The sequence below is a fragment of the Nycticebus coucang genome, chromosome 11 (assembly GCF_027406575.1).
Source record: "Nycticebus coucang isolate mNycCou1 chromosome 11, mNycCou1.pri, whole genome shotgun sequence".
NCBI lineage: Eukaryota > Metazoa > Chordata > Mammalia > Primates > Lorisidae > Nycticebus > Nycticebus coucang.
In genome coordinates, this window is record NC_069790.1 from 35429333 (window position 1) to 35443766 (window position 14434).

Genomic DNA, 14434 nt, shown 5'->3' on the forward strand with positions numbered 1-14434 from the left:
TATATAATTTTGGGTGAGTCATTTGGGATTTCTGCCTTGGTAAAACCAAATAATTAGATTAAATTATTTCTCTCTCTCTCTCTCTCTCTTTTTTCTTTTTGAGACAAAGTCTCACTCAGTCACCCTGGGTAGAGTGTTGTGGCATCATCATAGTTTACGGCAACCTCAGAATCTTGGGCTCAAGCTACTCTCTTGCCTCAGCCTCCAGAGTAGCTGGGACTGTAGGCACACATTACAATGCCCAGTTAATTTTTCTATTTTTAGTAGAGATGGAGTCTTGTTCTTGCTCAGGCTGTTCTTGAACTCCTGAGCTCAGAAGATCCACCCACCTTAGCCTCCCAGAGTGCTAGGATTATAGACGTGAGCCATCACACCCTACAGAGTAGATTATTTATAAACTTGTTTCCATCTCTCTATGGGTGTGACGTCTCCTTGATTTACTCTTATGCATATAAAAGGTACACACTAAAAATGCATTCTATTTCTACTACCTTTGATTATTCAGAATCCTCTTCTAAACTCCTAGTAACACAGTTGTGACCAAATGAAGTTAACCTCAAATAGTTAGAGGTTGACTGCTGCTAACCTGGACTCCTCCCACGCCAAGAGTGAGAGGCTGAGTTTGGGGAGAGGAAAGATCACATTTCTCCCAAGATCTGCCTGAATATTGATGTTCCATTAAATAAGAAAATACAATAAAATATTATTACATGGATGTTATAGGTGACATCATGATAAAGGTAGAGATGGTATCACGAAGATAATGAGAAAATTGGAAGAGATAGGGAGATTGAAAGCAGAGAGGGATGTGACAGGACTTGTGTTTTTTCATTATAATCTTATCTGTGCATGTATTGCTTCTTCATTTCAAAGGGCAAGTGTTGAAGTATCATATAGCCTGCGGAAAAGAAAAACAAAAGGTTATTATATATACACGCTTCCAGTTTTTTCTATTCTCTTATGTCAGAACCTTGTTGAACAATACTTTGAAAGGCTAATGTTAATAAAAGCTCATCTGGTGACTCAAAATCTTCAAATGGGTTTACGCTTTAGACAAGAACCCGAAGTTTGGAGGTCAAAGCTAGGGCGGCGTTTCCAAGGCATCGGGGTAGAACACAAGCCACTCGCGCGCTCTACAGGCAGCCGCCACAAAGCCTCCCGGGAGGCGGGGCCTCGTGACGTCACAGAGAAGACCGCCCCCTTTACGTAGCGCATTGAGAAGGCCAGAAGGTTTCTGGCGGCGCCGGCGCCATTTTGCCGGAGCCTGCGACCGAGCGGGAGTGAAGCGGAGCGGCCGTTGTTGCCGACTCTTTTCTCCTCCCCACGGTCCAGTCAGCGGGTTGATTAGGCCATCGGCCCTCGAGCCGAGACTCGTCTCTTATTTAGTTCTGGGGGAGCGCCTGGCCGACATGAGTGATGTAGAGGAGAACAACTTCGAGGGCAGAGTGAGTACAAAGCTGCGGGAGCCGTCTAGGCGGCGGCCCGATGCTCGGGGTTTAACCGGGACACGCGCGGTCGGGCGGGGTTGCGGGGAGTCCTGCGAGGGCCCGCGGGGAGCAACCTCTGGAGCCATCGCGATTGCTTCCTCACATCCCAAGATGGCTTCTGGGTTCTATTCCTTCCCCAAACACTACGGATAACATCCCTCCCTCTTGTTCTGGAGGCTGACGGCTAACCTGGACTCCTGAGTCCTATTCCCTTCCCCCACCCCTTCGGTGTCTGTTCCGAGGTGCGGGTCCCAGCCGCGATGGGGCGGGAGGAGGCGGCGGCAGGGAGTTCCCCTCCGGCCGGATAGTGGTAGGTGCTTCCTGCGGTGGCATTTCTGGCGACCCCGCGCACCGTAGAGGGTCTTTGGGTCGAAAGTGTGCGGGGCTGTTTTCCGGGCGGGAGAAGCTGGCGTGGGACTAGCTGGGGCCTGTGTCTCCTTGGCTCTCTATTGCAGTGAGCGGCCGCGTCTCTGTTGGAACCGGCAGCGTTGCGTCTATAAAGGCGAAAGCCTTGAGGTTGAAGGTGGGACGAGCCTAATGAAGTGGTTAGTCAACGACCGCACCGACCCTTAAGCGTTCTTAAGACGAGAGCTGTGAGGGGAAAACTGCGCAAGGAGCCCTTTCCCTTAATGTCCCTTCTACTTTCACTTCAAAATGAATGCTATAACGCCTTATTTTTCTAATTCCTTCGTGTTAGGTTTTTTCTCTTCATATCTCAACCTCTAATGCTTTTCTTTCCTATGACCTTTCATCTAAAAACTGACCAGTCCTTTATAAGTCTTTATGGTAAAAAACAACAAAAAAAGGCATCTTCAATGTATCTTTAATCTTAGATAACTGAACAGATTTCATGGCTCATATTTGAAAAATAACTAGTCAGCTTATACTGTTCTCTAACTCAAAGGGATACCTGAAAATTAACAGGTCCTCTTCCATCCTTCAGTAAAAAGGGGTCAGAAGGAGGTTTTCATTATTTAGGATCGGATGAATATAAACATCACAAAGAATAACGTTATCCCCCAGCTTAAATGTACTGGAACATTTATCAATGAGTTCTATTTCCAAAGTTACCCTAGTTAGTGGGAATGAGTGGAAGTGAGTTTGTGTGAAACCCTGAAAAGAAAACAAAAGCCCCGATAACAGGTTCAAACAGGCTGCTGTTTGATATTTATTCTAATCACTAAGGAAAACAACTAAAAACAATTGTTAGGACGTGCTGGAGGGAATGATTTTTGTCCGTTTTGGAAGTTCATTATATAAACACCTGGAACCAGACAGTCAAATTAGAAGGTCACTTTAGATTTTAGTTCTTTCTGCGGAAAGAGATTTAGAACAATAGGTTAGAAACAAAATAGCCACCTTTAACTTCTTTGGATTTTTTGGCCTCAAATTTGGGGCATGGAAAAGAATAGGTGAACCTGCCCATTTTTTAAGATGGTATATTGATTTTTCCCAGTAGAACTTGATAAAATCATGCCATGAAGATATTTGGTGGTAGTTGTATAAACTACTGCTGGTTTTGAAAATGATAGGTAGTTATGGGAAGAAATTTTACTGCACATTCATCTTTCCTTCGATTAACTTTCATACAGAAATTTTTCTTTTGTTCTGGTTTAGTTTGCAGGGTGGTGAAGAGCCATCTATTACTGGGACCATGTTACCTTTAGTTATTAAATTTATCATCAAGTCAAGGAAAGGAGTTCTAGATATCATCACCTTACCCACCTAAGAAAGTAATATGTGAGATTGGTACCCACTTTTAATCTGAAATGTATGTAGGCACTAGCAATTTATTTACTAGAAATAAAGGGCTCTCTTATGCTCTTTGCGGTCATACAAAATATTTTTTCACGAGTGGTAACCAAGTGTACCCAAGTGTAAATCAACTCAGTTGATTAAATAATTAATTCTTCCAGTCTTATATGTTATGTCTTTTTAGTTTTGTAGTTTAATTTTTTAGGTTGAGGTAACTGTCTTTATTTGTAATTGGTTAAAGAAAAAATTAGAAGCATGCTAGAAGCTTTTCTGGAGGTGTCCCTTTTTTGTTTTAATCTGCTCACCAGGTAAATTTCATATGTATGATACAACTTGTCCTTATATTTGTGTCTAAGACATCTAATGACCACTTAGGCTCAAGAAAGGACTTCCAAATGATGGTGTTGACATGTTTAAATAGTTACTAATTTTTTTTGACTAAAATTAGGGGAAACATAGGTTCAAATGGTGGGGTTATCAGAAGTGTTTGTGTACAAATAAAGTAAGTACACTATACCATAGTCTCTCAGGACCATTAGGAGTTTATAAAAAGCAGTAACCGAAGCTTAATTTTCCATTAGAGACTAAAAAGAACTTGAGGAAAGGAAATATAATTGTCTAAATTCTGTTATTAGTAACCCAAGGTGAAACTCAGTGATAGAACATTGACTGCCTTTTTAGTAAGTGTTCTTGAGGAAGAGGGAACTTGGAGTTTAACCTGAGATGACTGACCGTTCAAATAAGAGTAAAAGTAAGTATATAATCAAGTTCTGTATGGTAGAATTAATAAGGAATTCAGAAAATGAGGCTGAGTAGTTTTGTGGACTAGAAGAACAGGAAGTTTTTTCCTAAGATGTAAACCTTTCACTAGATCTCACAATTAGGGGAATGGATGAATATTGATTGTATGGGTGTGACAATGAGGTTATGGGGGAATAGTGAAAGGTGAACTTTGACAAAATTTCCTGTCAGGTAATGGAGGGGTTTCAATGCTGAATTTAGAGGTTTGGATTTAATCCAATAAACTGTAAGGAGCTATCTATGAATTCTTAATTGTGGAAGGGACATGATAAAAGCAATGTTAGCAAAAGACCAAAGCAGGGCAGCAGGAAGCACTTAAGGAAATTATGAAAAAATCTGGTCTGAACAAGACAACAGCAAGGTATAAAGAATGAAGGAACTTGGTTGTTTGTACCCTCACATCAACCTGAAATTTAAAAAAAATTAAAAAATTTAAAAAACATGTACGTGGTAGATACATACAATTTTATCTGTCAATTAAAAAACGTAAGTAAAAACTTAAAAAGTAAAAAATAAAAAAAACAAAGACGACTTGTAGCCATAGGAAAAATAAAAAGAATGAATAATTTGAAGGGGGTCCAGGAAAATAATGGTGCCATTAAATAGGGTTCATTAAAACAGTTTTCTTGCCACCTGAGCAAGAGTGATACCCCATCTTTAAAAATAGCGGGGTGTTGTGGCCGGCCCCTGTAGTCTCAGCTACTTGGAGGCTGAAGCAGGAGAATTGCTTGAGCCCAAGGGTTTGAGGTTGCTGTTAGCTGTGACACAACAGCACTCTACTGGGGGCCACAAAGTGAGACTGTCTCAAACAAAACAGTTGCCTTGGAACATGTATATCATGTTAACAAACATTTTAAGTGGAAATGTCATCTGGAACTAGGACTGAGGTTGTCACTCTAGAGCTGTGGCTTTGCATGTCATCTTCATAAAAATAATGACTTGTTTACTTCATTCAGCTTCAACTAAAACAAGGATTTTGATGTCACAAAATTTTAGTGCCCTTACTAGAATATAAGGGAAATGGGAATTAAGCCTTTCATATCATTTTTACTTGATTTCCCCACTATAAATTTTTTAAAACTAAGAAAAAAATGTGCTTTTTTTTTTCTTCAGACAGTAGCCCAGTGTTTATAACAAAGGCTAATTAATGATTCTTTATTGTTCAGCGGTCTTTCTTGTAATTTCACAATTATTTGTGTTTTGTGGCACGGTTGAAGAAGAAAGATAATTCTCATCTCCTTTTCAGGGTTCTGGCTTTTTGATAGCTAGAATATTTTCAAGAGACTTCTAATTATATGAAGTTTATTAAATGATAAAAGTGGATTTGGAAGTAAAATTTGTGTGAAGCTATTTTTACTACTTCATACAAAATCCTGCTTGGTAACATCTCTTTTTTTAAAAAGGAAAAACTTTTAAATTGGGCTTTAAATTTGTTAATGAAATTTTAAAATAATGTGAGAGATGTCATAGCACTTTAAAAAGACTTGTTCAGCTTCTAGAGCAATTTAATTTCATATTTCTCACCCTCTTACAAAAGGGTAAAGTTTCTTTCTTGTAGGGTAGTATTAAATGAGAAAGTCATATTTGTCTTGGGTTTAATTTCTTTTCCTAAAATTAAGTACTATCATCTAATTTTAATATTTTTATTGTTTTTCTGTCATTTAAGCAGAGAATTTGAACACCTTAAGCTCAAATTTTTTTATATTAGAGATTCTTTTCACTGAAGGGTGCTAATTTGCTCAGTGGAATCTAAGTAGAAGGCAGGATTTTGAAAAGTGAGCAGTGCATGTAATTATTCTCACAGTGTGTAACTAATTTACAGAGGTCATAGATGGTTATACTTTATATTATTTCTAAAGTGAGAATAAAGAACCTTGAGACCTAAAAGAACGTCAAAGGATTTAAATATTTAGGGATGAGGGTCATTTAAAATGAAGTCTATAGGCTTAATTTTGTAAGTGACCTTTATTTTTTTGCTTGTTTGAGTGTAACTCAAGTAGGATAACAAGTATGAAATGGCATGATAATCAGCATAGTGGTTTTCCTAGTACTTTCCAGATGATTGAAAATTTTCTCCTTAATAGTATCATTGGGTACTCAGGCATCAAATAACTAACTCTGGGGCCTTTGTAAAAGGTGTATAGTCAACAAACTAATTAATTGAATTAATACTGATTGTTAGTAGTTCGTATGTTCTAGTAGATACAGCAGGACAGTAGAGCAGGGAAAATAGTACCAATCAGATGAGGAAAAGATTGTAAACACTACAGAAAATTTGAGAGGATAGTAAAAGGAAGTGTAGTTTTCCTTTTTAAATTTACTTTCATATATAATTGTGCATAATCCTTATTGTCAGGTAATATTCAGTAAAGGTATGAGCGAGTAGGCCTGATGGATAGGAGGTAGAAGAAAGATAATACTTTTCCTTGAAACCAGGGCCCTGTCATCTTACCCAAAATCCTGAAGTACTCTTGACATCAGAAGACGAGAGCATAAGCAGAGAATGCTGTAACAGGTTCTTAGTTTGGTTTTAGTTGCTATTTACCAGCTTTTAATATAGCTAAACCATTTTAGACCTTATAAACAAACAATTGTGGCATGATTTTTTTTGCTTGTATAGTGCAGTCACTAAATCAATTTCTTTGTGATAAAAGTTCCCAAAATTATTCCGCACTTTAGAAAATATACAGACATAGAGTATTATAATAACTTTGAACCTTTACAGACAGGAATCATTGAGGTATGGCCTCAAAGGAAAGAAAATTACAGAGTGCCCCAAAGGTCGCAATGCATAGGAAAATTATCAACTCATATTTTATATTTTTAGTATTTTATATATCAGCATATAGAGAAATATTTCATGAAACTTTTCAATGACTGTTTTGTGAAGAAAGGTACCTTTAGCTATAATTTCCCATTTTCCTGTGTATGTATGGCAACCTTTGGGACATGTGGTATTGTTTAAAATTAGCTAATACTATGGCCAATTGGTATTTTCTTTTTTAAAGGCTTGCTCTAATAGCATTTAACAGTTAAGAGACTGGGAGTGTTTGTAAAAGAAGTGCCCTATCAGAGCAGCACCCATAGCTCAGTGGGTAGGGCGCTGGCAGATTCGAACCCAGCCCAGGCCAGCTAAACAACAGTGACAACTGCAACAAGAAAATAGCCGGGCGTTGTGGTGGGTACCTGTAGTCCCAACTACTTAGGAGACTGAGGCGAGAGAATTGCTTAAGCCCAAGAGTTTGAGGTTGCTGTGAGCTGCGACACCACGGCACTCTACCCAGGGTGACAGCTTGAGACTCTGTCTCCAAAAAAAAGTGTCCAGCTCGGCGCCTGTGGCTCAAGTGGCTAAGGCACCAGCCACATACACCTAAGCGGGTGGGTTCAATTCTAGCCTGGACCCACCAAACAACAATGACGGCTGCAACAAAAAAGTAGCCGGGCATTGTGGCCGGCGCCTATAGTCCCAGCTACTTAGGAGGCAGAGGCAGGAGAATCACTTGAGCTCAGGAGTTGGAGGTTGCTGTGAGCTGTGATGCCACAGCACTCTACCCAGGGCAACAGCTTGAGGCTCTGTCTCAAAAAAAAAAAAGTGTCCTATCATACCCAAGAAGGAGGAAGCAGAAGCTTATTTTTTTGTACATTGAAATTGAGTAAATAGTTTCTTGCACATTTTTCAAGAATGAAATTCTTAGTACACCAATTTTTTTTTTTTTTTTTTGGTACACCAAATATTATAAGATAATTGGGTAATTCGATTACATTCTCCCCACTTTGGAGATAGATAATTTACATAAATACACTAGTATATTTCCATGGAAATACAGTTTCAGTTTTATAAGTTTTTAGGAAAATATATTTTGTTTTTTGTTTTTTGTTTTTTTGTGGTTTTTGGCCGGGGCTGGGTTTGAACCCGCCAACCTCTGGCATACGGGACCGGTGCCCTACTCCTTGAGCCACAGGCGCCGCCCGAAAATATATTTTGAGTAAATTTGCTTTACTCACACTATTTGTAACCATACTCATAAACTTATATGTATAAATTTGGCACTATTACCTGGCATAGAATTTGCTTGGCCTTATTATTAGAATGGGCTACAGTGTAGCATTTTATATTAGTTTATGTGTTAATTTTAATGAGTATTAGGTACTAAGAGTGTATATTGTGTTTGTTTTTCTTCTAACTATGATATGATAACAGGCCTTATTAAAAGACTGCAATTGGGGCGGCACCTCTGTCTCAGTGAGTAGGGCGCCAGCCCCATATACTGAGGGTGGCAGGTTCAAACCTGGCCCCAGCCAAACTGCAACAACAACAACAAAATAGCCGAATGTTGTGGCAGATGCCTGTAGTCCCAGCTTCTCGGAAGGCTGAGGCAAGAGAATCACCTAAGCCCAAGGGCTGGAGGTTGCTGTGAGCTGTGATGCCACAGCACTATACCAAGGGCTACAAAGTGAGACTCTGTCTCTTAAAAAAAAAAAAAAACTGCAATTGGGTGGCGCCTGTAGCTCAAGCGGCTAAGGTGCCAGCCACATAACACCAGAGTTGGCGGGTTCTAATCCGGCCCGGGCCTGCCAAACAGTGACAACTACAACCAAAAAATAGCCAGGCATTGTGGCGGGTGCCTGTAGTCCCAGATACTTGGGAGGCTAAGGCAAGAGAATCGCTTACGCTCAGGAGTTGGAGGTTGCTGTGAGCTGTGACAACAGGGCAATCTACTCAGGGTGATAGCTTGAGGCTCTGTCTCAAAAAAAAAAAAAAAAAAGACTGCAATTATAGATTGTTGAAGGAATTGTTCTACAACGTGCGTATATATAAAACAACCTTTTTTCTGATTAAAAGAACAGTACATGGTTATTGTAGTTATTTACAATGTGTAAAATACACAGAAAGATGGTTTTTAGATGGCTTATGTTGGATATACTGTAATAGTTTTCTTAGAGGTCATAGTTAGCATCTTCCTTTTTATTTTTGGCTGTATCCTTCACCCACCACCAGAAGTATCTTGATAATAAAGAGTAGTTAAAAACAAAGTAGTAGATAAACACTAGTAGTAGATAAAACCTGTTTAAGCAGGTTGTGTTGTGCCTGGCTTCAGGTTTATAGCATATAAGGTAGACTGGAGAACTATTAAAGATTTCTTATAAAAATCTGTAAGATGGGCCGGGCGAAGTGGCTCACACCTATAATCCTAGCACTCTGGGAGGCCAGCGTGGGAACAGCCTGAGCCGGAGTGAGACCCTGTCTCTAAAAATAGCCAGGCATTGTGGCAGGTACCTGCAGTCCCAGCTACCTAGAAGGCTGAGGCAAGAGGATCACTTGAGCCCAAGAGTTTGAGGTTGCTGTGAGCTATGATGTCATGGCACTCAACCCCAGGGCGACTAAGCGAGACTATCACAAAAAAAAAAAAAATCTGTGATACAAATTACTGAATAATGGCCTATTTCAACTAGGCAATATGTGTTTTTAATGGTTGTTGGATCTAAGAGACTTCCTTTAAGAACAGGTAGTATAGTAAAACAGGGCAGACACCACTTCTTCCCAGCATTTAATTGTCTTTCTGTTTGTAATTTTAATTCAGCTTCCAAATTCTGAACAGTTTTATGAATTTCTTTGAAAAGAATTAAAATTATTTGAAAATGAAGACAAGTTATAGAAAAGTATATTGTCTAGCATTTGCCCTCCATAAAGGACTTCTTATTTTAATGCAGTCTAGTGAAAATGACATTTTCGGTAACAGTTTTTGAGAAAAAAGTTACTCTAAAATGATAGTGTTATGGTAAAAATATTTCTATAAAGATGTAAGTTTAGGGAGGCGCCTGTGGCTCAAAGGGGTAGGGTGCCAGCCCCATATGCCAGAGGTGGTGAGTTCAAACCCAGCCCCGGCCAAAAACTGCAAAAAAAAAACAAAAAGAGATGTAAGTTTATTTTGTACTTGATAGTTTTCTTCTTTTGGTTGAGTTTACTAATAGTTATTGACTTTTAAGAAAGTCTCTAGATTGTTTCTAGAAGTTAAAATAATAGGAGCAATGTTGTAACTAGGAATTAGTTGAGAGGACTTTTAACCTTGGACGATTTCATGAAGAAATGTATTCAGATTTAGAGTTTCCTCAGATGAAAAGAGAAGAAAGACAAAAGAGGTTAGGCATTTGTTGTAAGACCTTTGATAGTAAAAAGCTAAGCTTCTTTTAAAATATGCTGATAGCTTTCAGAAAAAAAGACATGCTATCATACCTTAACTCTCCGTTACTACTACAGAACTGCGGTTTATTTAAAGATACTACCAATTTACCTTATTTATTTTAAGATTTTTTTTTTTATTTCTATACCTAGTATAATTAAAGGTTTTCCTTTTACAGAGTAAAGCCTTCTTATATGTGCGTTTAACAAAAGTTGTTGTGGTGTTCATAGATAATGTTTTAGCTACTGCTATTCAACAGTAGCATAAATGAACATTATGCCAGAGGGTCTGTTTTATAGAAGGGAAAGCCAAAGGGGGGAGGGTGTTCTTATCAGTTTAATGAACCACCCTGTGAAACTTAAATTTCAAGCAAATTAGCAATACCTTTTTGTGTTTTTCATAGTGAATATGCTGCTTTTATAGAGTTTCAATGAAAGAAAAACCCCAAATTGCTCTGTGTGCTTCAGTCATCCAGCAAGGAATTTTTAAGGGTTATCTGAGGTATAGTGAAAGACTTACTCTAGATAGCTAAATGGGAGTGTTTGGTATTGGACAGAAAGGTAGCTGTGTATTTCAGTTTTATTTTCATCTTTGTTTAGACCTAGTGGCATTAGTACAGTTCTTGGTAAGTCTTTTGATAGTAAACTTGAAGTAAAGGAAGTCTTAAGGATGTTTTTAGGCTCAGCGCCTATAGCTCAGCGGCTAGAGCACCAGCCACATACACTGGAAATGGTGGGTTTGAACCTGGCCTGGGCCTGCCAAACAACAATGAGAACTACAACCAAAAAAATAGCTGGGTGTTGTGTCAGGCGCCTGTAGTCCCAGCTACTTGGGAGGCTGAGGCAAGAGAATTGCTTAAGCCTGAGAGTTTGAGGTTGCTGTGAGCTGTGACGTTACAGCACTCTACCGAGGGCAATATAGTGAGACTCTGTCTCCAAAAAAAAAAAAAGAAGAAGGAAAGGTGTTTTTAAAAGTTGTGCAATAGTATTATGCGTAAATGAAAATTGATGTGAAAGTGGATAATTATTTACAGTAATAATCAAGGCTTAAATGGTGCATCCTGTTTTGATCATAATTATATCTGTCAAATTAAAAAACAAGCTTTTGGTGTGGTGGTTTCTGCATGTAGTCCTAGCACTGTGGGATGCCAAAGTGGGAGGACCCCTTGAGCTTCAGGTGTTCAAGACCAGCCTGAGCAAGACCTAGACTCCATCTCTACTAAAAATAAAAAAATTAGCTGGGCATTGTGGAGGCTAAGGTAGGAAGATCACTTGAACCCAGTTCGAGGTTGCTGTGAGCTAGGCTCTCTAGCCTGGGCAGCAGAATAAGACTCTGTCTCAAAACACCTACACAAACTTTAAATCAGTTATAAATTATATTATTTGGAAAGCTTTTACTCATTTAGCTTTTTCAGAAACTAGTCAGTTTTCTGATACAGGATATAATAACTGAGGGAAGTACAAGAATACATTAAATGTATAAAATACATAAACTACGAACAAAAGAGGTATATCAAAGATAAAGATCATGATATGAATTTTGTGACTTGGACATTGTGATGTTTTGTGGATAATAGAGAATTTTTAGCAAAATGCATTATTTTTAGCAAAAATGCATTATTTCAGGAATTAAGCCAAGGGGAATTTTCTTGTAAGAATTTTCTTCTTTCCCTTGGTTTTTTCAGTATGCTTGTTTGTCTTCAGAACAGATTATTTCTGGTTAAGTCAGAGTGAGGAAAGATAGTGATCAAACAAAATTGGGAGAAGGTGTAGTAAATTTTACCTTTTTTTTTTTAGCTTTGGAGTGTATGCTATAATGTACCAGTTCAGATAGGTGTGTACAAATATTTCAGCCTGGAATGTTTTGCTTCAACTGTATATTAATTTCTTAGCATGACTTAGTAAGAGCTTATTTTAAGAATCTCCAAATTATAGAGGAAATTTAACATTTAGATGGGGGGGAACTATAGTTAATGTTAGATTTATATTTGAATTAAATATATTAAAATTGTTTACATTTTAGGAACTAGAATGAAATATGAAACGGGAGGAGGGTGAAGAGTATGGTAAAAAAACATTTAGAGAAATTCAGTGAACTCTGTTAGAAACTAGACTTTTAAACAATTTTAAAGACTATAAAATTGGTTTTTTAAAAATAAAGTAGTTATTTGCACTTTACCTGCTGGCTTTTCCATTTGGTAGATAACATTCTGAACTCCAGCAGAGTTTTATAATCCCCACGTGCTTAAATATACTAAATGTTCTTTTTCCATTAAGGTTAATGTTCGTGAAGAAATTGAAGAGTTTTTTCCAAGAATGTGGAAGATAAATCAAGATAAAAGAAGGCTAATGAAAAGTATTAAAGATCAGAAAATTAAAATTGAATGGGGGAAAAAATTGAACAGAAGATTGGTCAGATAGAAGCACTTGAATATTTTTTTAAGGCTATTTTGAATTGTTTGAATTGGGGAAGAATACACGAAGTATGAAAAATGAAAAACTCAATGAAGAATGAAGAGAAGTAGAAAGCAAGAGTGAAGTAGAATTAAAAGAATCTGGAAGAATGAATGGGTCCTAGGTTAAGTAAATGTATGGTTTATGTTCCAGTGTCTGTATGATCAAGTTGTAGATGAATTTGCATGATTACTTAGTTAATAGAGAATTGGTGATCTGGTGCAAGTAGGGAATTATTGAGGACAGTTAGCAGTATTAACGATGGGTTATTAATGAGCTGAAATTTTTTTCTGGAGGGTGTTGCCTAACCATTTGTTTTTCAGGAGCAATCAATATAAATAATTACGGTACTTTAAATGTTAGGTGTTAGGCATCTACGTGACCAGTGCCATTTGTAATACTGTCTTCTTTGTTAGGAGTCTCGCTCTCAGTCAAAATCTCCAACGGGAACTCCTGCTCGTGTAAAATCGGAGAGCAGGTCAGGATCTCGTAGTCCATCAAGGGTTTCGAAACACTCTGAATCCCATTCTCGATCAAGATCAAAATCCAGGTAAGTGTGTTTAAAATAATGTACTTAAATGTTCTTGGGTTTTTAACAACAGAGGGAGTTGTTGGCCGTTATTTTGTGTAGAAATTTGACCAAAGACTCAAAATCAGAAAGTAGTGTTCCTCAGACTTCAGAGTTAAAAAATAAAAATGAATAATTGGCCAGGTGCAGTGCCTCATACCTGTAATCCTAGCAGTTTGGGAGCCTAATGCAGGATTGCTTGAGACCAGGAGTTCAAGACCAACCTGGGCAGCATAGCAAGACCCTGCCTCTACAAAAGGTATGGTGGCACGTGCCTGTAGTCCCAGCTACTCCAGAGGCTTTGCCACATGTTTGAAGCTGCAGTGAGATAAGATGGTGCCCCTGTACTCCAGTTTGGGCAACAGAGCGAGACCATGTCTCACAAAATCCAGGACTAAATATTATGTTCTAGATAAAGACTTAGGTAAGAATCATCTCTTGGCCCAGTCACTCTATTGAATACTAGCTATTAGTCCAAATTAAATATCGATTGAGGCTAGGTATGATGGCTCTCAAGCCTATAAACCTAGCATTCTGGGAGGTAAGGTAAGAGGATCACTTGAGATCAGGAGTTCTAGACTAGCCTGAGCAAGAATGAGACCCCCATCTCTACAAAAAAAAATAGAAAAATTAGCTGGATGTGGTGGCATGTGATTGTAGTCCCAACTATTCAGGAGGCTGAGGTAGGAGATTGCTTGAGCCTGGGAGCTTGAGGTTGTAGTGGGCTGTGATGGTGCTACTGCACTATAGCCAGTAAAACAAAAAGCCAGTTTTCTCCATTGAGGACTTGCATATAATTACATGTAATTTAGTATCGAGAAAGTTGATGGGTGTATTGGTTGGTGATCAGAGTGATTCAGAAGCATTTTTTTTTTTTTTGTAGAGACTAGAGTCTCATTTTACTGCCCTCGGTAGAGTGCCGTGGCGTTACACGGCTCACAGCAACCTCCAGCTCTTGGGCTTATGTGATTCTCTTGCCTCAGCGTCCCGAGTAGCTGGGACTACAGGCGCCCGCCACAACGCCCGGCTATTTTTTTGTTGTTGCAGTTTGGCCAGGGCTGGGTTTGAACCCACCACCCTCGGCATATGGGGCCGGCGCCCTACTCACTGAGCCGAAGCATTTTTAAAACTCACATTTCCGCTATATTTCACCTGAAGATAGTGACTCTTTGGTCCCGAGAGGAGCTC

General features: G+C 38.7%; 1 protein-coding gene across 6 annotated transcripts in view; it reads left to right on the forward strand.

Annotated features, from left to right (window-relative positions):
* The first annotated feature begins 1201 nt into the window (after positions 1-1201).
* TRA2A (transformer 2 alpha homolog) overlaps positions 1202-14434 on the forward strand; it is a 29382-nt gene continuing 16149 nt past the window's right edge. Inside the window, exons 1-2 of one of the 6 annotated variants that reach the window (XM_053609104.1) lie at positions 1202-1445; positions 13095-13228. In XM_053609104.1, coding sequence (XP_053465079.1) covers positions 1410-1445; positions 13095-13228 — 170 coding nt within the window. In that variant the 5' untranslated portion in view covers positions 1202-1409. Of the gene's footprint in view, positions 1446-1942; positions 2033-8053; positions 13229-14434 lie in introns of those variants that run through there. The other 5 variants (XM_053609105.1, XM_053609107.1, XM_053609108.1 and 2 more) reach the window with 5 other exon arrangements.